General features: G+C 38.8%; 1 protein-coding gene across 2 annotated transcripts in view; it reads left to right on the forward strand.

Annotated features, from left to right (window-relative positions):
- Positions 1–22,410, forward strand: part of HSDL2 (hydroxysteroid dehydrogenase like 2) — a 70,123-nt gene that overhangs the window by 14,694 nt on the left and 33,019 nt on the right. For both annotated transcript variants that reach the window (XM_042913270.1, XM_042913271.1), the window contains exons 4-6: positions 4,415–4,529; positions 10,280–10,383; positions 11,068–11,166. In XM_042913270.1, coding sequence (XP_042769204.1) covers positions 4,415–4,529; positions 10,280–10,383; positions 11,068–11,166 — 318 coding nt within the window. The remainder of the gene's footprint in view (positions 1–4,414; positions 4,530–10,279; positions 10,384–11,067; positions 11,167–22,410) is intronic.

The raw sequence follows: 22,410 nt of genomic DNA on the forward strand, positions 1-22,410 counted from the left end.
CTCTATCTTTAAATCCAAAGTCTTAACCCCTACCTGGCAAAGTAATGTCAATGCCTATGTGAGAAGAAGAAAGAATGCAAAATTATTGGTTTTATTTATTTATTTCTTACTGATAGGGACACATGTGGAAGAGAAAGGAGAGGAAGCCACGTTCATGTGCAGGACCTTTTATCTAAAATAACTTCACCTGGTAGTAAAAGTAGCCAATTAGTGCTAATTAAGATTTGGCCTGATTAGCTTAAACATTCCTTTTTAGGGAAGAATTAAGGGAGAAAGTAGATAGTAGAAAGAGAAAGGGGGTAGACAGGAGCTTTTCCTTTCCCTATGTTCTTTTTTTTTTTTTTATGTATGTATGTATATAGAGTACACACGTGCTTGAGTGGAAGAGAAGCAAAGAGAGGGAGAGAGAATCCCAAGCAGGCTCCATGCTTGTTAGCACAAGGCCCAACATACGTAAGGCTGGATTTCACAAATCACGAGATCATGACCGGAGCTGAGATCAAGAGCCAGACGCTTAACTGGCCACCCAGGTGCCCCTCCTATATTTAGTTCAGTGTTAGTTTTTTCTGTTGTGTCTGTCAACTGAGGGTGAGTTTATCCTTCCTGGAGAATGAGATCATCAGAATATCAGAGAGAGCCACCACCACCTTTGTCTAAGCCCTTCGTGTCTTTATTTCTGTCTTTCTCCTGGAAAATGTCAGCAATTCAGCTCTTGTCAGTATGGTCCCAAGAAATGTAGAGACGTTAGGACGTTAGTTAAAGGTACTTAAAAGCCATACTGTATAGGCCCAGAATTCACCCCCTGTTTGACTTCCATCTTGAATTCTAGCTGTGCGATCTATCCTGATTCACCAGAAAGACTTACACATTCTATAGTACATGACAGCATAGCACATTAATTTATGCCTGTCAAAAATGGGACGCACCTCCACTGGGCAGTATTGGGCTCCTACAGAGAAATTGAATTCTCACAAATTAATTTCTTCTTGCCACAGAGAATTTAAGGACCCACATTGAAATCTCTTCAATTTTCATACTCTGTTTTGTCCCAGCCAAAGAATTTTCACTCAGAAACATGGATGGTCTGGATTTCTTATTTAGCCATTATAGATTGTCTTCCATTGGTTATGGGATCGTTCCTTCAGCATATTCAATGTTGGATTAATCCAGTTCTGCCAATCATATGATCTCCTTTTCCAGGACAGAGGAAATGAAAGGAGCAAAAGGAAATCTTGGCTTCTGTGTTTTCAGATGCCAGTTGATCCATACTATTGATCTGGCATTTGTGTCTCTGAACTTAAACTCTGTTGGTAGAAATTTTCACTTAAGCGGATGTGTTTTCCATACCTTTGAGGAAGAAAAAAATCTCTCAGTATATTTTGCTACTTTTTATTGAGAGAGGTGTCTGAAACACTTTTATCTTTTTGATAAATTTATAGATTGGCAGTGGAGTTATCTCTGTTTTGAAGTCTTAAGTTTTCCTTCCTTCCTCCTTAGTATCCACTTTGATGTGTATAAATTTTTTTGCTTTCCTTTTAACTATCAGCTTCTGCTTTCCTGCCATAACAATGCACAATTAAGAGGGAACCCGGTTGGGCCACCTGGTTGGCTCAGTTGGTTAAGCCAACCGATCTGACTTCGGCTCAGGTCATAATCTCGGGTGAGCTCCAGCCCCGTCTCAGGTGAACATGAGCCCCACTTCTCTCTTGCTCTCTACCCCTCATGGGATTCTCTCTCTCCTTCTCTCTCTCTTTCAAAAAAAAAAAAAAAGAGGGAGCTCTGTTCAACCACTCAGCTGCTCTCTCATAATTATGGTGGATGCCACATTTATAAGAGATGACCTCTAAGATGCTCCTTTTCCCCCGCTCTGTGTTGTTTTTTTTTTGTTTTTTTTTTTTTCACAAAGATCCCACACCTTTAGTTTTTATTTGTTTGGTTTTAGTTGCATACTGTGGTTGCTACTATTGTGGCCTTCTGTTTTGGAATTCTGTAGGCCTGTGAATTCTGCCTGTTGGGAAGACTTTACCTTTTCCTGATATTTCTCTGTGCTGCAGAGTTGTCTTTAACAAAGTTCTGAGCGGTTGATAATGCTTTCAAACCTGTGCCCTCAGGGTTCTCTACCACAGGGTGCTCCCTAACACCTTGCTTTCCCTCACCTTGAGTTGTCCAAGCCTTGAGTAAATTATGCTATTTCATAAACCACAGAAACATTCTTTCCTGCTACTTTTTTTCTTCTGTAGCTGGCGTATATATGCTGTTTGTGTATTATTTTTCACTGTTCCCTAATCCATTTTAATTTGGGCCTTTGGAATTTAGAAATTTTAACCTACATCTTGATTGGAGCCATTTTTTTTTTTTTCTTTAGCATTGGCAAGTCAAATACAGCTTACCACACCAGTATATTTTCGTTTCTCATTTCCTTTCTTTGCCTGTGGGCCCAGATGTTTGTTCTGCTAACATACCTGTCATTTGTTGTCACATAGTGGGAGAGATGAAGTCAATAAAGTCTGGATTTGCTTAAGGAATCTATTGACTGGTTAACCCCTGCTACCTTCATCTCTCTGAAGAGGGTAATTCTATGCAAGTGGTGTATATACTCCTCAGTCCAGTGTTTCACTCAGATGTACACTCATTTTGCTTTGCTCCCACCTGGCTGCTTCTTTAGTGAGTATCATCTTTCTTGCCTCTTAGGCCCTAGCCTTATATAGAATAGCCACTCCATGATTATCTTTGATGTGGTTGAGTAGCTCATAGCTTTGTGGAATGAGAAGCATGTCCTATATTTAAAAATTCCTTTCATAGGGGAATGCCTGGGTGGCTCAGTTGGGCAAGTTTCTGTCGGCTCGGGTCATGATCTCATGGTCCATGAGTTCGAGCCCCGTGTCAGGCTCTGCCCTGACAGCTCAGAGCCTGGAGCCTGCTTCGGATTCTGTGTCTCCCTTTCTCTCTGCCCCTTCCCTGTTCGTGCTCTGTCTCTCTCTCTCAAAAATAAACATTAAAAAAAAAATTAAGGGTGCCTGGGTGCCTCAGTTAAGCGTTCTACTTCAGTTCAGGTCATGATCTCCTGGTTCATGGGTTCGAGGCCCATTTGGACTCTGTGCTGACAGCTCAGAGCCTGGAGCCTACTTCAGATTCTGTGTCTCCCTCTCTCACTGCCCCTCACCTGCTGGTGCTGTCTCTCTCTCTCTTTCTCTCTCTCTCAAAAAAAAAAATAAATAAAACGTTAATAAAAAAAAAGAAAAACTTTTTTTCACAGGTCTTTACTCCTTGTGAAGGCAGCCATCATTATGTTCCTTCTAGAAAGTTGGTAGTCACAGGGCCTGGTACTTGTCTCAGATATCCAGGTGATTTACTTGAGTTTGAGTTTTGTTATAATGAAGGTATAAAATGTAATGTAGTTGAGTCTAAAGTTATTCTAAGGACACATTTTAAGAAAACATTAGCAACACAAACTGTATACAAAAAGATGTAGAAATTGGGGAATGAGGATGTGATCAAAATGTTATAGTGTTAGTATATATGAAGAAAGGGTGCTTATGACAAAAATGTTTTAGTGAGTATAATAGACTTATTTAAGCCATTATCCACATACTGTGAGAGAGGAGCATAGGAAAGTTAAGAGGATAACAAATAATGTTTATTGCAACAGTATAACCCCAGCAGTAGAAGTTATGATATTCTATTTGATGGAATATTAAGTGCCCTTTAAAAAGAACTATGAATCATGTAGAAACAGAGAAGTGTTTAAGATACTTCTGTATTTTACCATTTTCATTTAACATTATTTAACTAAAACTTGTAATTAAACCTGTAAACAAAATATGTTACATATAGAGGAACTGGACAGAATATACATAAATAATTGTTATTCTAAATTAATTTTATTTTGTGTATGAATTACTAAAACAAATTTGATATACTTTGATGATTTACCTAGAATTGAAAATTCACTCTAGGTCTTTTTTCTTTTCCCAGTTCTCAAGACCAGGAAGGACCTCTTTTATTTAAGTGAGGGTCTTAGGAGGGAGGTCAGTGAGCTTGGAAGGAGGACAGGCCTTGGAAAGATGCTAGAGAGAAGGGAGAACTTTAAGGAAGTTAACCTAAGGTTCTTGGAGACAAGGAGGGAAGACCAGGAGGTAAGAGAACAAATAAGAATGGAAGCTACAAATCACTGAGGACTAAGCCTTACAGTTTCACGCGAAGCTCTGGCGATTGGCTATCTCCATTGTGCCGGTGAAAATACTTAGGTGTTTTAACACAGCTATTGAGTCTTGCATTGGCATATTGGTCAGTCATATTATCTAAAAGAAGTATTTGTGAACCAACTTAGGGTTCAACTATACAGTGTAAATGTTATTTCTTTTTGTTACAAAGTTTAAATTGCATTAATAGGAAGCTGATTATTTGAAAACAGGAATTGATATTTTGGTGAATAATGCCAGTGCCATTAGCTTGACCAACACATTGGAAACGCCTATGAAGAGAGTGGATTTGATGATGAATGTCAACACCAGAGGCACCTATCTGACGTAAGTTAGAGTTGTTGGGGAGAACATTGCAATGTTTTCTTAGAGAACTAGTTATAAACAGATTTGAACCAGATCAGCAATACAATTTAAAACCTAGTCACTTGTTACAAAGGCCTAAAAGTGCTCCAAGCTGGTAGATGGTATTTTAAACAGTTTTATTCAGAGCTCCTTTTCTCTGTGAATCTAATAAAGTCTAAAGTATAGCCCAAGCATTTTCAAACATTTGCATGAATAAATATATACATGCATACCAAGTCTTCTGATTATTCAAGCTAGCAATCACGTTTCCTTCCTCTGAAAAACCCGAGGTTTTAGTTATATAAGTAAGAGGAAGCCTGTTAAGAATCACATTTTTTTTCATTTTTATTAAATTTTTAATTTTAATTCCAGTATAGTTAACATAGAGTGTTATATTTATTAGCTTCAGGTGTCTGTGAATCCCATTTTATGTAACAAAGGCTAATGCTATCTTGGGGATTATCAGGGGCAATACAAAATACAGAATGAAAGCAAATGTAGTCGTGATCTGTTCTGGATGGGTCAGACAGCCCACTCTTGTTTGTTCCTTTTTTTTCTGTTTATTTACCCTCAGGTTCTACCATTTTTTTTTTCATGCGGACACAAGGATAGATCAATATAGAACTTGTTGGTCTGCCTTCTAGGTGTCTCATATGTATCTGCCTTACATGTACACACAAAATAGTTTGTTAGGACCTTGGGCCTTGGCGTTAGACTCCTTTGAGTAGGATTCAAGTCCTACTTCCCACCCTTTCTGATGTGCTATCTCATAACTTTGTGCAAGCAACTTCTTGCAGATTCTGTTTCCTCGTTTGTAAGACGGGGATGATAAAATCACAGGATTCGTTGTGAGGGTTAAACGTAAAGTTTGTTAATAGTCTTGAACTTTTCTCTCAGATGTGTTTTGTTGGGTATGCAAAACTAGGCCTTGACCATTTTAAAAAGTTTGTTTTTACTAGCTACTTTTCTAGTTCAGAATTTTATTAGTTGCCTATATGAAAAAGATTAGATTTACACAAAGATCCAGATTTCTGGCTTTTTATTGAAACATTAGACAATGTGGCCACAGCATACTCATGTGGCAACCTTGAGCTGCTGTAGCTGAGTGAGAGTATTAGCTGCCTCAGTAGATGGCATGAGTCTGCTGTCTTTTGGATGCTGAGGACAGGCTTAAAGGTTGCCATTTTTATTGTTGTACTTGCCTTGCTGTTTTTCTTAAAGAGGGAAATAAAATATTTCTCATACCCATGTGTCTGTCTAAAGTGGGAAAATGAGACATATGCCAGGAGGACCATATGTTAAAAAAAAATGCATTAGAGTTTACTACTTTGTGGATGCGGCGCATATTTCTGTAAATTCAATATGCAAGATATTATCTCTCTTGAATGGAAAGTGTAGTGAATCAAATCCTAGTAAGAACTATGGCAAAGATATAGAAGAGATTGTGGTGAAAAACTTAATGAACTAGAAAAGGACTAACATTTCAATAGGATTTGTGTTTATTTTCAGCTAAAATAAGCATTGCAGCTCTGTGATGTAGTCATATGTTACATGAAGAAATTATCTGGGCATCAAAATCTTTTACAGATGGTAACTTTGTGAAAGAATTTTGATTAAATATAAACATTCATTTAAAAAGCATTTAGAAAGTATAATCTAACCAGGAATACTGTTGCTCAGCATGTTGAATTAAGGCTTAGAAGGAAACGATTTGTGAAAAGTTAAATCATTTGTGGCAGTTTCAATTGTAGACGATGAAGCCACAGATATAAATACTCCACTCACCAAATTTTATTTATTTAAGGGATCAAGAGAATTTTGAGGTGATTAAGATTTTTTTAGACTAGTATCCATGACATGAGCATGGAAATGACTTGTTAAGTGTTGAGAAACGTCTTAGGAAGTTTAATATAGATTTGTCAAAATTTTAGTAACCATAACTATAGATAATGCTATTGTGATGGTCATTGTTAACTTTAAGCCCAAATGGTCAGTGTTAATTTTAGACTTACTAAACTAATGTAGAAATGTTTCACAGAGATGCAGAAGATAATTTTGTTCATTGTGTTATTCATTAGGAATTGCTTTTGCTAAAAAGTTAACAATGGACTATGTTATGAGTTTTAAGAACCACATACACTTCCACGGTTTCAACCACACAGTTAGTTAGATGCTTTACTCATGTGAGCTGCAAACATGATTGTCTGCTCTGTGATGAGATTATGTGGCAATGGTGTATTGTTGAAGACATTTTGGCTTTAATTTGAAAGAAATCAACTCTTTTTTTATTTAAACATTTTTTTAATGTTTATTTTTGAGAGAGACACACACACACAGAAAGAGAGAGGCAGAGCATGAGTGGGGGAGGGGCAGAAAGCGAGGGAGACACAGAATCAGAAGCAGGCTCCAGGCTCCGAGCTGTCAGCACAGAGGCTGATGCAGGGCTTGAACTCACGAACTGCGAGATCATGTCCTGAGCCAAAGTTGGATGCTTAACCGACTGAGCCACCCAGGCATCCCAGAAATCAACTTTTTACCACCCATGATAAAATCCCAACTCAATTCCTATAGAAAGATTGGATCAAAGACAGTTTTTTCAGTTGATATTATGACTTATGTAAACACAAATGTTTGATTGTCATTGATCATTCCTTGTGAAATTACGTCTTTGGAAAACTCATTTGGCAAGAGCAATCTGGCCCCTTTCCTATACCATGGTCATTTTCTAAACATGAAAATGATGGCCTAAACTACATTCTTGCAATTATAGATTTGAAGGTTCAGTTCAAAAGAAAACAAAAAAACCACTGTTTTCAAACTATAAGATAGTGAACTAACCTTGTTCAGCTACCTTTTTCAATGAATACTACTTGTGTAGTTGAAGAACTACAAATGGAACGTGTAAGCCATATGGCACTAAGGTACTCAAAACTAAATATGAGTACATTGAAATAGCATATCTACATATATCTCAGGAATAGATACCCTAAAATATAAACCCTTTTTTAAAACAAAGATTCTATTCATTGTTGAAAGTTCCTCCATTTAGGAACAGCTGTTTTTTTATTTAATTTTTTAATTTTTATTTTTGTTTTAAGTAGGCTCCATGCCCAGCATGGGGCTTGAACTCACAACCCTGAGTTCAAGGGTCACATGCTCTACTGACTGAGCCAGACAGACGCCCCTGGAACAGCTATTTTTAAAATAAAACTAAATATTTTTCCAGTTAAAGGCATATTGCAATGCTGAATGAAAGACTTGACATTGGCCTTTGGACCAGAGAAGAGGTGTCAGGTTTTTGGCCCTCTGTGGAAGGTGAAAAAGAGAAATTTGATAATGAAATATTTCCATTTTATTTTTTATTTTGTGACACCCATTTATTCATGGAGGGAAGGTATAGATTGTTTTCTCAGGCAAGCCTGAGAATCATTGTGAGGGAGAGAGTGGGGGCAAGGCCCAAAGAACTCACCTGTTTGGAGGTTTCAGCAAGGATCTAAAAGTGTTTCCTGATCCCTGGCACGCAGGACTCTGTGGCCTGTGACTTGTGTTGTAAAGGTTTAGAGAAACAGGGTTGGAAGGCAGAGAGGGGATAGAAGGCAGACCCTTAATTTATATTTTCAATTTATAAGTTTCAATGAAATATTTAACCTCAGGTGTTATATGTGTTGGTATCATGTTAAATGCTTATAGAAATTCAGTAATAAAGTTTAATTGTAGTATTTCTGAACGGTTGATTTTTCCTGTACCCAGCTTACTTTATTCATTTACTCAAATACCCTATAGGCATTTGAGCTCATAACCCTAATTAGGTAAAATAATTCGTGTAAGAGTAGTAAGTGCAGTGCCTAGCACACAGTAAGTTTTCAGTAAGCTTAACTATTTTATTAAGCTGAAATATTAGTACCTAAGCATGGCACTAATAGTTTTTAATATGTAAGATAGGGCTTATTACTGTTAAAACTGCAGCTGATTTAGGGTCAGTAATGCTGAGGGCCGGGTAGGCAAAGTGCAGGTGGAAAGGTTTTGTCTAATAGATCAAAGGAGAAGCTCTTGTGTATAATGTAAATGAAATGAGTTCTTTACTTTTTGAGTGTACAATGTGGTCATGGTCTTATTGCCTAGAATAGATTGGAGTTTTTTTCCTCTTGAGATTTTTGAGGTGCATCTTCACTATTTTAATGAGTATTAGCTGTAATATTGTTTGCCCCTCCCCAGCTCACCCCCACAAAAGTAAAGCACCTTTGGAAAGGGAAAACAATGTGTATTAAAAAACCCTTTGGTGATATGGATTGTATTTGGTTTCTAGGCTTGAAAAGATGTAGGCTTGAAAACAGGTAATGAGAATGTTGTACATGTTCATAAAACTAACGAGAAGAATGAACTAATTCAAAATCCTAGAAATTATTGAATGTGATGCAAAACTAAAAGCTATACAACTATTAATCTACATATAGTATGTTATAGCTTAATAAATTTAAAATATTGGATCTTTTTGAACATTTTTTAAAAAATGTATAAAAACTAAATATTGCTCCCAGAAGTATATTGCATTGCATATTGGTGCAAATTAAATTTGGGAATGTATTGGGAGTTTTGTTATTAAACTACACTTCCAGGGTAGCAGGAATACCACACCTACTAGGATGAAATAAGTTAGCATATGTAATAGTAATAATAGTTGTTTATTTCATGGTTAGTTATGCACTGTTTTTTTTTAAGTTTTTTAATATTTATTTTTGAGAGAGAAAGCGTGAGTGGGGGAAGGGCAGAGAGAGAGGCAGACACAGAATCCGAAGCAACTCCAGGCTCTGAGCTGTCAGCACAGAGCCTGACGGGGGGCTCGAACTCACGAACTGTGAGATCATGACCTGAGCTGAAGTCGGATGCTCAACCGATTGAACCACCCACGCGCCCCTGTGTACTGTTTTAAGTACCTCATATTTATCATCTCATTTTAATCCTTTGGTCAGTCTTCGATGGTAGTAGGTGTTACCAGCATTTACAAATGAACTGAGAGTTAGAATATATTTTGCCTAAGATCACACAATGAAGAGGCAGAAAGAGGGTATGAACCCAGGTCTGTCTGACTTGCATACCATGTTCTCTACTACAGTGCTGCCTTTGCTGGCCGGCAAATACATTAACTTAACGAAAAGTGTGTGTGTGTGTGTGTGTGTGTGTGTGTGTGTGTGTGTGTGTGTGTGTTGGGGAGGGAGAATTGGAAGGATGTAGTTGAGGGTAGCCTCAGTTGGATTTAAGGCTAATGTACCAAGGATTTGATTATTTTCATCAAGCAGATCATGTTAGGCTAGTAAGCAAAACTTCAAAGATTGAAAATTACTGCTTTTCCTGTCTTTGTTCTAGAAAAGTGAAAACAAACAAAAAGTACACTACATTACTGAGCAAGTTTAGTTGCTTTGTAGAAGTAGTTTAAAATATAATTTTAGGGGCACCTGGGTAGCTCAATTGGTTAAGCATCCAACTTCAGCACAGGTCATGATCTCGTGGTCCGTGGGTTCAAGCCCCACATTGGGCTCTGTGCTAACAGCTCAGAGCCTGGAGCCTGCTTCTGATTCTGTCTCCCTCTCTCTGTGTCCTTCCCCTGCTCACGTTCTTTTTCTCTCTCTCTTTCTGTCTTAAGAATAAATTAAAAAAAATTTTTTTAATATATAATTTTAAAAAGTGGGTAAGTTGTTAGAAAGCTGTTGACTTGTGTTTTCTTTTGCTTTCAGATCTAAAGCATGTATTCCTTATTTGAAAAAGAGTAAAATTGCCCATATCCTCAATCTCAGTCCACCACTGAACCTAAATCCATTGTGGTTCAAACAGCACTGTGGTAGGTGGTTGGTTGAGGGGATGGTTTGTTTGGTTAATTTGCTTTGTATTAAGTCAGTGTATCTATGATGTGATCAAAATTTGTACATAGTATTCAACATTAAAGTTTCTGTGCAATATTGGTAGCACTTTGGAAAGTAGATTCTTCATCTTTTATCTGTAATTTAAAACGTTGAGGTATAGTTTACATTCAATAAAATGCACAGATCTTAATGGCTCAGTTTGATGAGTTTTGACAAATGTGTATACACCTGCATAACCAATAGCCAAATCGGGATAAGGATTTCCATCATTCCAGAAAGCTCCCTCCAGTCTCAGTAGGTGTGTTTTTGTATATAACTTATTCTTCAATGAAGTTGGTTAAAAGCTATGAAGTACTTTCACTTTCACAGCAAATTAATGATTTGAGGTGTGTATGCTAACCTATAAGAATTATGTATAGGTGCTTCCTTTAATATAGTTGCATCAGATACTTAGTCCTTTTTTGTACATAATTTACTAAAATTTGGACAGGCAATTGGAATAGAAACTCCCAGTAAAACTGAAAGAAGTTCAGTTTTAATTGACTAGATTAAACAGATTTGCAACTTTTTGTTCTTGTTTCACTGGCAGTATAGCTGCAGAAATTGGTTATACTCACAAATTAGTCCATTAATTAAATCCTATTCTTTGTGGTTTCTTTCAGCTTACACCATTGCTAAGTATGGTATGTCTATGTGTGTGCTTGGAATGGCAGAAGAATTTAAGGGTGAAATTGCAGTCAATGCATTATGGCCTAAAACAGGTATGTACTTAAAAAAATATATCCATTTATTAGATTTTCATTTATTGTCCTTGACAGTTTTGAGATGCATCTTGGGTGGGTAGGTTGAGGTGGCAAACAAGTTAAACTTTTTATTATACATACAAGGCTCTTTTCAGTCACCTTCTACCTTTGACTTGGACTACATGACTGACTTTAAAGCCAGTTACTATGCTAGAGACATCGAACATTGGGACACTTGAAGAGTTTCATTAAAAAGAGGGGCACCCGGGTGGCTCAGTCAGTTCAGTGTCCCAACTCTTGATTTTGGCTCAGGTCATGATCCCAAGGTCATGGCTCAATCAGTAGAGCATGTGGCTCTTGATCTCAGGGTTCTTTTTTTTTTTTTTTTTTCAGGGTTCTAAGTTCAAGATCCACGTTAGTCATAGTTTACTTAAAAAAAAAAACAACTAAATGCAACAGCTACTTAGGAGATTGAATTATAGCATAAAAATGCTTTCTGGATCTACACAGAGATTGTGTTTTGAGTTAAAAAAAAAAACTGTAGTTGAAGGATTGAGTGGTCATTGTTAACACCTGAATAAGTAGCTTGGACGTTGAAGTGTAAGAGATATCTCAAAATGCAGAGCAAAAACACTCTGAAGAAAAAGAAAATAGACTCACGGGACTTCCCATGTAAATATCAGGAGCCCCAGAAGGAGAAAACAAATAGAGGAAAAACAATAATTTAACTAAAAATAGAAAATGGGTGTCTGGCTGGCTCAGTCAGAAGAGCATCTGACTCCTGATCTCAGGGTCATGAGTTCAAGCCCCATGTTGGGTATAGAGATTAAATAAATACATACATACATACATACATACATACATACATACATACATACATACAATTTAAAAAAAAAAGAAAAAGAAAACAATTCCCTTTAGCCAAAGACTTAAATGTGTCAGTTGAAAGGTTTACCAAGTGGGAGGCTGAATTTATGGGGAGGCGGGGGGGTGGTAAAGACATCTGGGAGAATCTCTGAATTTCAAGGATAAAAAGAAAATCTTGCAAGCTTTCAGGCAAAATATGTTACTTGTTACAAAGGAAAAAGATTGCATCAATACTAGAAGGCAGTGGAATAACATCGTGGATTACTGATAGGAAGGGACCCAGTCAAAATAACATTTATTGACAAGGGGAAGATATAGGAGCATGCAAGGATATCATATTTGAGAAAAATCTAGAAGTGCTGTTAACCAAACAGCAAATCGGTCATAGTCAAGACTTTTCAACATAGAGGGAAATGGAGTGGAGAGGAAATAATGGCAAGCAAAAAACCCTGTAATGCGTATGGTTAAATGTAAATGAGGTGTGGTAGAATGACCAAGAATATGAAATATAGGGTATCAAATAAGAACTCTTGGTACAGAAGACATGCATAAGAGAAAACTTTAAGATTAGTCTCTGGGCAAAAGCACTAAACTGTCTTTTTAAAGCTTAGAAGTCAGGAAAGGACGAAATATGAAAGTAATTGAATTCTGAAGGGCTATATAAGCATTGGAAGATTGGGGAGGGAAAAGTATTCCGACAGTCTCATCTTGTGGCAGCCACAATACTAGATGGTATGCTTTTTAAAAATTATATTTTCTTTTTGGGGCTAGGGTATGGAAATGCTTTAGGCTCTTAAAGTTACAGATAACTACCTACCTTCTCTTTTAATTAATTTTTAATTTTAATTCCAATACAGTTACATAGTTATATTAGTTTCAGGTGTACAATATAGTGATTCAGCAATTCCATACATTACTCAGTGTTCATTACCATAAGTGTACTCTTAATCCCCTTCCCCTGTTTCACCTGTCTCCCCACCTACCTCATTTCTGGTGACCATTAGTTCTCCATAGTTAAGAGTCTGTTTCTTGGTTTGTCTCTTCTCTTTTCTTTCTCCTTTGCTCATTTGTTTTGTTTCTTAAATTCCACATATGAGTGAGATCCTGTGGTATTTGTCTTTTCTCTGACTGACTTATATCACTTTAGTTTTATACTCTCTAGCTCTATCCAGGTGTCTCAGGTACTTTCTCTGCAGTTGGTTTATTCACATCAGGATATAAACAGGTTTCACATAGGGGCACCCAGGTGGCTCAGTCAGTTGAGTGTCCGACTCTTAATGTCAGCTCAGAACATGATCCCATGACTGTGGGACCAAGCCCTGCATCAGGCTCTGCACTGAGCGTGGAGCCTGTTTAAGATTCTTTTTCTCTCCCTCTCCCTCTCTTTCTCTCTCTCCCTTTCCCCTTTTGCCCCTCTCCCCCGCTTGCCCTTTCTCTCTAAAAAAAAAAAAAAAAGTTAACACATTACATTTGTGTGATATTTTTCATTTAGAGTAGTTACACTTAATTTTTTTTCCTCATCACTGATTTCTTGAAAAACCAGGTCATTTATAGAATTTCCAAAATCCTGTATTTTCCTGATTCTTCCCACTGTGTCTTTTTTTTTTTTTTTTTAATTTTTTAAATTTAATTTTGAGAGAGAGAGAGAGAGAGAGAGAATGCATGTGAGCACGTGAGCTGGGGAGGGGCAGAGAGGCGGGGGGGGGGGGGGGGGGGAGACAGAGGATCCCAAGCCAACTTTGCCCTGATAGCAGGAGTCCAACGCAGGGCCTGAACCCATGAACCGTGAGAGCATGACCTGAGCTGAAGTCAGACGTTCAACCGACTGAACCACCTAGGTACCCCTCCCATTGTGTCTTTTAACATGTTTCTTTATTCTCTAAGGACCTTTATATTGTTTATTCCTATTCTTCTTCCTTCTGAAATTATTTTGTATATTCATTTATTGCTCAACAAATATCTGTTGGACAGTTACCATGTGGCAGACCTTGTGCCAGGGTACTGTGCCTACTTCTTTGACCTTTCACCTAATAGATGACTAGTTCGGTAAGAGTTGACCATGAAAAGCACATTTAATCCAGCATTTTTGCAAAGTATTGCAGCCCTAGCGGTACTTTTGAACTGAATTGCCACATATAACATGTGAAACATACCCAGAGTTCTAGCTTAAGGACAATTGAGAGATTTCTTTTTATCTTTATTCCCATCTGCTGAGTGAAGAGATTTCCTCAGCCTCAAGAAGTAGTGGAAGGGCCAGTGGCCTGTGGTGTTGAAGCTCAGGAAATGGGGCTGTAGGTAAGAATGTATGGAGCCCGAGGGCGTGTTGCTGATACAATTTCTAGGAAAATTTAGCTGTTGCAAGCACCTCTATAGTTACCACCTTGCTTTTCTTCTGAGGGCTCCAAGAATCAATTTTTTAAAATTCCTTTCTTCTGTTTGACCGAGATTCCTTTCTTCCCTGGCCCACTGTGGGATCGGAACCGTGTTTCGTTGCTTCTTAATTTCCCTGATGTTTCTGAAGCAGATACAGTTCTTTTAAGATTTTTCTGGAGAGTGATATTCTTTGCAGTGAGGCAAAAGGTGAGAGTGAATGAGTGCTTCTATAGCATTTTTCAAACTGCATGTCAGGACTCATTGGTGAATCATGAAATCAATTTCGTGGCTTGTAAAATTGAGTTAGAAGGTAGCAGCCAGAATTTCATTGTTTTGTTTTACTTCTAATGGAATAAAAAAGAAAATATTGCAGGTAGTTAGTCGGTACTATTTCGTATTTGAATGAATATGTGTGTGAGTGTGTGTGTATGTATGTATTATGTATTACTAGTCATGTAGGTAAAAAGTGTTACTTATTGTGGATCACACTGAAAAACTTTAAAAGCTCACACTTTGTGGTGCTTTTCTTTTTCACCTTCTTTTCCTTCTCTCATCCTTTCTCAGCCTCCCCCCACTTCAGTCGTTGCTGTTATTGGTAGATAGTGAGGGTCAGGCAGTTAATTAGAAAGGGCTCGCTATGATAACAAAGTCCTAATGTAGTATTTTCCCTTTTTTGTACCTCTATTATGTTACTTGTCATTTTCTATTCATTCATCTTCTGAACATTTATATATGCCAGGTACAATTCTCTGCACTCTTTATTCGTTACACATCTGAAGATGATTTATGAAGTGTCCACTTGTGTACGAGGCATTAAGGGGAATGAAGATGCCTGTGATAACAGGCCTTACTCTTGGAGTTTACTGTTTAGGGTACCATTGTCTAAACTTTGTCCTTCCCTTCACCCCTCCACTCTGCTCACCTTTAGGTCTTTGGAATCATGGGGTAACAAAGTTAGAAAAAGCCTAGTCTGACTCTAAGAATTTTAGATTTTATTTGTACAACAGATAATTTTTGGATACCCGTTATGTCCAAGCTCTGTTTGAGTTGTTTAAGACACATCAGAGAACAAAACAGACAAGAAGCTCTGTCCTTTTGGAGCTTGCAGTTTAATTGGGAGAGATACAATAGACAGTTAACATAAAGAAGAGTCAAGTATATAGCATGCTAGAAGGTGATAATGCTATGTAAAAAAATAGAACAAAGTAAGGGGGATTGGGAGTCTCAGATGTTGGGAGGGTAGATTGCAATTTTAAATAGAGTAGAAGGGTTTATATTTTTCGAGAAGGTGACGTTTGAGCATAGACTTGAAGAGGGTGCTGGAGTTAGCCTCAGGAATGTGTTAGCTACAGGGTACCTGAGAGAAGCATTGAAGGCAGAGGAAATAGCCAGGGGAAAGGTCCTAAGAGGTGAGCATGCCTGGCATGATGAAAGAGCAGAGAGAAGGCCAGTGTGGCCAGAGTGAGGGGAGAGCAGTCGAAAATGAGATCGTGTCCATAAGGAAATGGGGATCAGATGTTGTAGGTCCTTGCCAAGACTTGGGTTTTTACTCTGAGTGAAATGGGCAGCTTTTGCAGGGCTTTGAGTAGAGAGGGACCTGATCATACCTGAATTTTTTAAAGGATCTAAAGAATAGATTCTTGGGTAAAGGGAGAAACAGGGAGAGCAGTTCAGAGACTACTGCAGTATACATGTTGGTAGCTGTGACTGGGGTGATAGCAGTAAAGGTGATGGAGAGTGGTCACATCCTGCTGTATTTTTTTATTTTTATTTTTTAAGTTTATTTATTTTTGAGAGAGAAACAGAGCATGAGTGGGATATGGGCAGAGAGAGGGAAACACAGAATCTGAAGCAGGTTCCAGGCTCTGACGCAGGGCTCGAATTCACAAACCGTGAGATCATGACCTGAGCCGAAGTCGGATGCTCAACCGACTGAGCCATCCAGGTGCCCCTATTTTGAAGGTGGAACCGACAGGGAAAGCTGCAGATGGGGCAGGTTAGGGAGCAAGGTTAGGAATTCATCTGGGGGCATTGTGCTCATGCATCCGTATGGAGATGGTCAGTAGATGGTTGGATTTGTAAGTGTGGGTGTCAGGAGAGAGGTCCAGCAATTGGAGATAGCAATTTGTGGGCTATCAAATGTAAATGCTACATAAGAAGAGAAAGGACCATTAGCCATTGCAGCATTCAGAGATTAGGAAGGAGAAGAACCATATAGGAGAGAAAGGTAGGAAGAAAACGAAAGAGTGTGATATCCTGGAAGCCAATTGAAGAAAGTGTTTTAAGGGAAGAAGGGGAGAGATTCATTATGTTAAATGCTGCTAGCAGTTGTTATAAGATGGGGACCGACCACTGGATTTAGTAGTCTGTACATCTCCTTCACATCACTAACAACATTTGTAATTAAACTCTTGATGTTATTTAAAAAATTTTTTAAATATTTATTTATTTATTTTTGAGAGAGAGGGAGAGCGCACGCAGCAGAGGTGCAGAGAGAGAGAGAGGGAGACACAGAATCTGAACAGGCTCCAAGCTCTGAGCTGTGAGCACAGAACCCGAAGTGGGGTTCGAACTCACAAACTGCAAGATCATAACCTGAGCCAAAGTCGGACAGTTAATCAACTGAGCCATCCAGGCACCCCTGAACTCTTGATTTTATAACTTGGTTGTTTAATGTCTTTCTTGCTAGAATGAAAGTTTCTAGAAGGTAGAGACAGAATCTGCTTTGCTCATTTTACTGTAGTCATGGTAGACATTCAGTAAATATTTGATGAGTTAATGAATGTACAGTATGATTACCTTCTGCCTAGCTCCAAACAGAATACTGCATGACAGAGAATGTGGAGGTCGCCACCAGGATTGGCAAGAGAAATCAGCTCACTGCCAACATCTTTGTTTTAGGTCTGAGATGTTCATTTTAGAAGTTTTACCAGACAACTTAGAACCATTGGTATTATTTTTTTTAGCCTAGACTTGATGGCACAGTAAGTTGAATTTACAGTCATGTACCTTGTGATATGTGGCATGATGGGATTGTGTACAGGATACTTTTGAAAGAGAGCAGGAGGGCCACGTAGCTCACGTTTAAAGGTCAGGAAAAGAGGTGTTCTAATAGAAGTAATCGATCGAAATAGGACCTCAGGGGGATGTTGGAATTAGCAAGAAGGAACATTGGGCAAGGCATTCCTAGCAGAGGGAACAACCAAGGCCATGGTATGGGAAAATACTGTGTGTTTGGTGGAACTGTCAAGGAATTTGATAATGGTGTATATGTGATAGGCTCTGAGCTTTTTATTTCCCACTGGACTTGGGCAGTTGTCTTGATTGTTGGGTAGGTGTGAGGTGGTGGGGGGAGGAGCTTGAGCTAAGCCCCAGGTCTTGATTGCCAAATTTAGGGGCTTGAATTCTAACTTGTATTCAATAGAGAGCCACTTTAGAATTTGAGAAGCAGGAGAGCAGAGGGAAAATAGGAGCAGTAGAGTGATGTGATTGCTGATGAGGTTTAAGAAGTTTAATTTGGCATCTGAATGTAGGATGGCTTGTAAGATTATGGAGAGAGGAGGCTGGAAAGCTAGCTAGGATGTTGCATTATTCATAACTGAGGCAATAAAAATGGATTCGAGAGGGTGTCCAGGCTCCTGGCTGTTTGTGAGGCCTCTATTTCAAAAACATGGTTTCTCTTCCTAGACTGTGTAGAGCGGCTCTCTATGCTTGCTGGAACCAGAAGTAATCTCCCAGCATTATTCCCTTCAAGGAAAAGGAGATTTATGACACTTAATGGAAGAGATACAGTGTAACATACATTGTCTACAATGTATGTGTCCTGGTCCACTCTTTGTCCTCTCTGGCTCACTGTTTCTTCTCTGAACCGGCTACAATCCCCCTTCTGGGTTTAGAACTTTTCACCCCACTGAATTCAACACATCCAGAGAAGGGATCAGAGAATAGCCCTGAGTGGTTGAACAACATGAGGATCTCAAGCCCCAACTAGGTCACCTTCAGAAGTTTGTCTTTTTACAAGACTTAGTTCATAGTTTCTGTTGAAGTGGAGGGTGGGGAAGGCAGGAGGGAGAAGAGCTGCCATTCAAAATGCCTGCTGCCTCTGACCTCTTGGCTGGTCAGAACAAGTGTGGTGGAAGAGGGAGGTCCACTTCGGGAAGGATTGCATGTGGGCTGGGGTGAGGAGTCTGGGCATCCAGCCACCGATCTTGGTACTGGAAGCCGAGTGGAAGATAACAGATGTATCACAGAGCAGCTGCAGGCCTCTGCCACCTGGACCACCCTACATACAGGTGTGGTAACTCCGCTAACCACGGAGGTCAGGGTAATGAAGTGGCAGCTGGCCTCTCTGGTCCTAGAAACCGAAACTAGTTTCCTTGTTTTTTCAGGGGCTTGCTTACCAACTTGTTTAAATAGCAGTTTATATATATTTCATTGATTCTGAGATGCCCGTGTTTTCATATTTTTACATCTTTGATATCAGGCTGCTCTTACTATTAATGTTGTACAATAGGTTGTTGGCAGGTGGTTTGTTTCTTAGTGGAACACTTTATAATCAGTGGTATCTTTGGTTCAGTGAGTACCCAAAGAATATGTGTGTGTGTTTGGTGGCTAGCAGGTGTTTCAGAGGTGAGACAAACTTTCTTTCCAGAGAAGGAGTCAAAGGCAATGCTGATATTTTAAGTCTGATATGTACTCTATATGTTTATGTGAAAGGAAATCTTTGGTTGATACGAAGACTTGTTACTGTGTGTTTTAAATGGAGCATCAATTGGAAGCTATTAGATTTTTTTAAAATTATTCCTTAATAATACTTAAGTTTTAGGCTCACCTTTAGGATTCTTGTAATCCAAGGCATATCAGCTTTCGTTAAAACTTTTGCTTTTTTTCTTTCCCAGGAATCATCAGTGAATTTCATTTGTTGTATCCTATTGTTAACCTGTTTCTATTGTTGTCAGTCTTATGACCTATTAGGTCAGCCTACGACATTGCAAAACCTTTGCTGAGAATAACTCTGGCTTATTTCCTGATTGTGAGTGTATGTGCCTTTGTATCTTCCTTAGAAAGATTACTGAAGTAAACATAGGTTGCTTGGAGAAATCATTCATTGTTCTTATGTGGTGTGCAGGTCTATACATATGAACACACACAACACATGTATACATCCATGACATACTCTTAATTAAAGCTTTTAAGAATTCTTATACCATTCATATAGTCTACATTGAGACTAGAGTATATACATATGCATATAGACTTAAGGCGCACCGTATTGAAAAAATTTATTTATTTTTACATTATCTCTACACCCAACATGAGGCTTGAACTCATGACCTAAAGATCAAAAGTCATGTGGTTTCCAGATAGAGCCAGCCAGACACCCCTATATTGAAATATTTTTATTTTTATTTCTTTATTAAAAAAAAATTTTTTTTAATGTTTTTTATTTATTTTTGAGACAGAGAGAGACAGAGCATGAACAGGGGAGGGGCAGAGAGAGAGGGAGACACAGCATCCAAAGCAGGCTCCAGGCTCTGAGCTGTCAGCACAGAGCCCGACGCAGGGCTCGAACTCACGAACCATGAGATCATGACCTGAGCCGAAGTCGGACACTTAACCGACTGAGCCACCCAGGCGCCCTGAAATATTTTTAGAAAAATTGTACAGTTTGGGGCATATGGGTGGCTCAGTTGGTTGAGCATCTGACTCTTTTTTTTTTTTTTTTTTAACGTTTATTTATTTTTGAGACAGAGAGAGACAGAGCATGAACGGGGGAGGGTCAGAGAGAGGGAGACACAGAATCGGAAGCAGGTTCCAGGCTCTGAGCTGTCAGCACAGAGCCCGACGCGGGGCTCGAACTCACGGACTGTGAGGTCATGACCTGAGCCGAAGTCGGACGCTCAACCGACTGAGCCACCCAGGCGCCCCTGAGCATCTGACTCTTGATTTTAGCTCAGGTCATGATCCCAGGGTCGTGGGATTGAGCCTCACATTGGGCTCTGCACTGAGCATAGAGCGTGCTTGGGATTCTTTCTCTCTCTCCCTCTCTCTCTCTCCCTCTGTCCCTCTACCCTGCTTGCACACACTCACTCTCTCTCTAAAAAAATAAAATTCTGTGGTTTATGGGAGTGAGAATAGTGTAAACCAAATCTAAGAATGTTGGTTTACAAAGTATGACCCTTTAGTCTCTTGATGGTTAAGATCCTGGCTCTGAAATCAAGCTGTCAGATGTTTGAACTCTAGCTCCTGTAATCTTTTAACTCCTCTGTGCATGAGTGCTCTCATCTGTAAGATGGGAATAACAGTACTGACCTCACAGAATTCATTCACATAATGTATGTAAAGTCTGTAGCAGCATGCCCAGCATAGGCCACATTTAATAAATATTAGCTGTTATATATTTTTTTAAACGTTTATTTATTTTTGAGACAGAGAGAGACAGAGCATGAACAGGGGAGGGACAGAGAGAGAGGGAGACACAGAATCTGAAACAGGCTCCAGGCTCTGAGCTGTCAGCACAGAGCCTGACGCGGGGCTCGAACTCACGGACCGCGAGATCATGACCTGAGCTGAAGTCGGGCGCCTAACTGGCTGAGCCACCCAGGCACCCCTAGCTGTTATTTTTTATTAATGAAGTGTCACACCAAGAGCAAGACCAGAGCTCTTGAGCTATTGGTTAAGTAAAAAATTCTTCCTAGTAAGAAACCATACTTACAAGATAGAAACAGGATATATTTCCTAACTCTGTGCTTTTGGAGATTCCCCAAGTTGATTGTGTTGTCTTAGTAGTAGAGGTGTATGCTAAAAGGTAATCACCATGAAGGTAGGAACTTTTGTCTATTTTATCAACCCATTTGTCCCCAATCCCTACAATAATGCCTGACTTATTGCTCGATAACTATATGTTGAATGAATGTAAAGGGGTCAGTGGCTATTAAAAGCTCCAAAGTTTTTATCTTGTGGGCTGACTTATGTAAGTTCTTCCAATGTGTATTGATTTAAAATAATGGCTCGGCAATGGTATGGAGAGAACCTTATCTGAATTACTAGAAACCCTGAAACCTAAAGTACATTTAAACAAATTGACTTTCATTGCTTTAAATATAAGCTAAGATAATGTAAGTAAATTGAGATAAGTTACTGTTCACAATTTTGACAATGTATAATTAATAGTGTACTATTAATGGTAGAGTTTCAAGTTACTTCGTAAACACAGAATTTAAAAATTATACGCAGCTAAAATAGTAAAAATTGTATGCAAATTTTTAAAAATTTTTTAAATGTTTATTTATTTTTGAGAGAGAGTACACACGTGGGGGGGGAGGTACAGAGAGAGAGAGGGAGACACAGAATCTGAAGGAGGCTTCAGGCTCTGAGCTGTCAGCCTGACAGCGGGGCTTGAACCCACGAACCATGAGATCATGACCTGAGCCAAAGTCTGACACTTAACCTGTTGAGCCACCCAGGTGCCTCTGTATGCAAATATTAATAGTAATTATTTCTGGCTAGGGGAATTATAGATAATTTTTAAATTCTTCCTTTTGCTTCTCTATTTTCTAGTATTTCCTGTATTAAAGGAAGTATCTGAACTTAAAAGGGACCACCAAAAATCCAACTAGTATTTATTGAGTGCTAATAATGCATTTGTCATTGTTTTAGCCACGAGGAATACCCTGATGAATGACAGAAACAAAATCTCTGTATTTTAATAGAGGGGTGAGATAATAAACTTAGGAAAGGAGCTTCTTATTGTAGAGTCCGGAAACAGGCCCAGAGATGTTAAAGTGACTTGCCAAAAATCCTGACATAGTTGGCCTAAAAATCCCACTCACCTGGCTTACTGCTCAGTGCTTTTTCTGTTATACCCTCCTGGCTTTCTCAACTTTCAGGAATCCTGTGCAAATTCTTGAGCATTCTAAATCAGAAGTCCAACTGAATTTTGTTGAGTCTCAGGAACCCATTCTATTGTATGAGGCAGCATTGTGAAGAGTAAGGAACATGTGTTTTCTACCCGGTTATGTC

This window comes from Panthera leo, chromosome D4 (assembly GCF_018350215.1).
Source record: "Panthera leo isolate Ple1 chromosome D4, P.leo_Ple1_pat1.1, whole genome shotgun sequence".
Taxonomy (NCBI): domain Eukaryota; kingdom Metazoa; phylum Chordata; class Mammalia; order Carnivora; family Felidae; genus Panthera; species Panthera leo.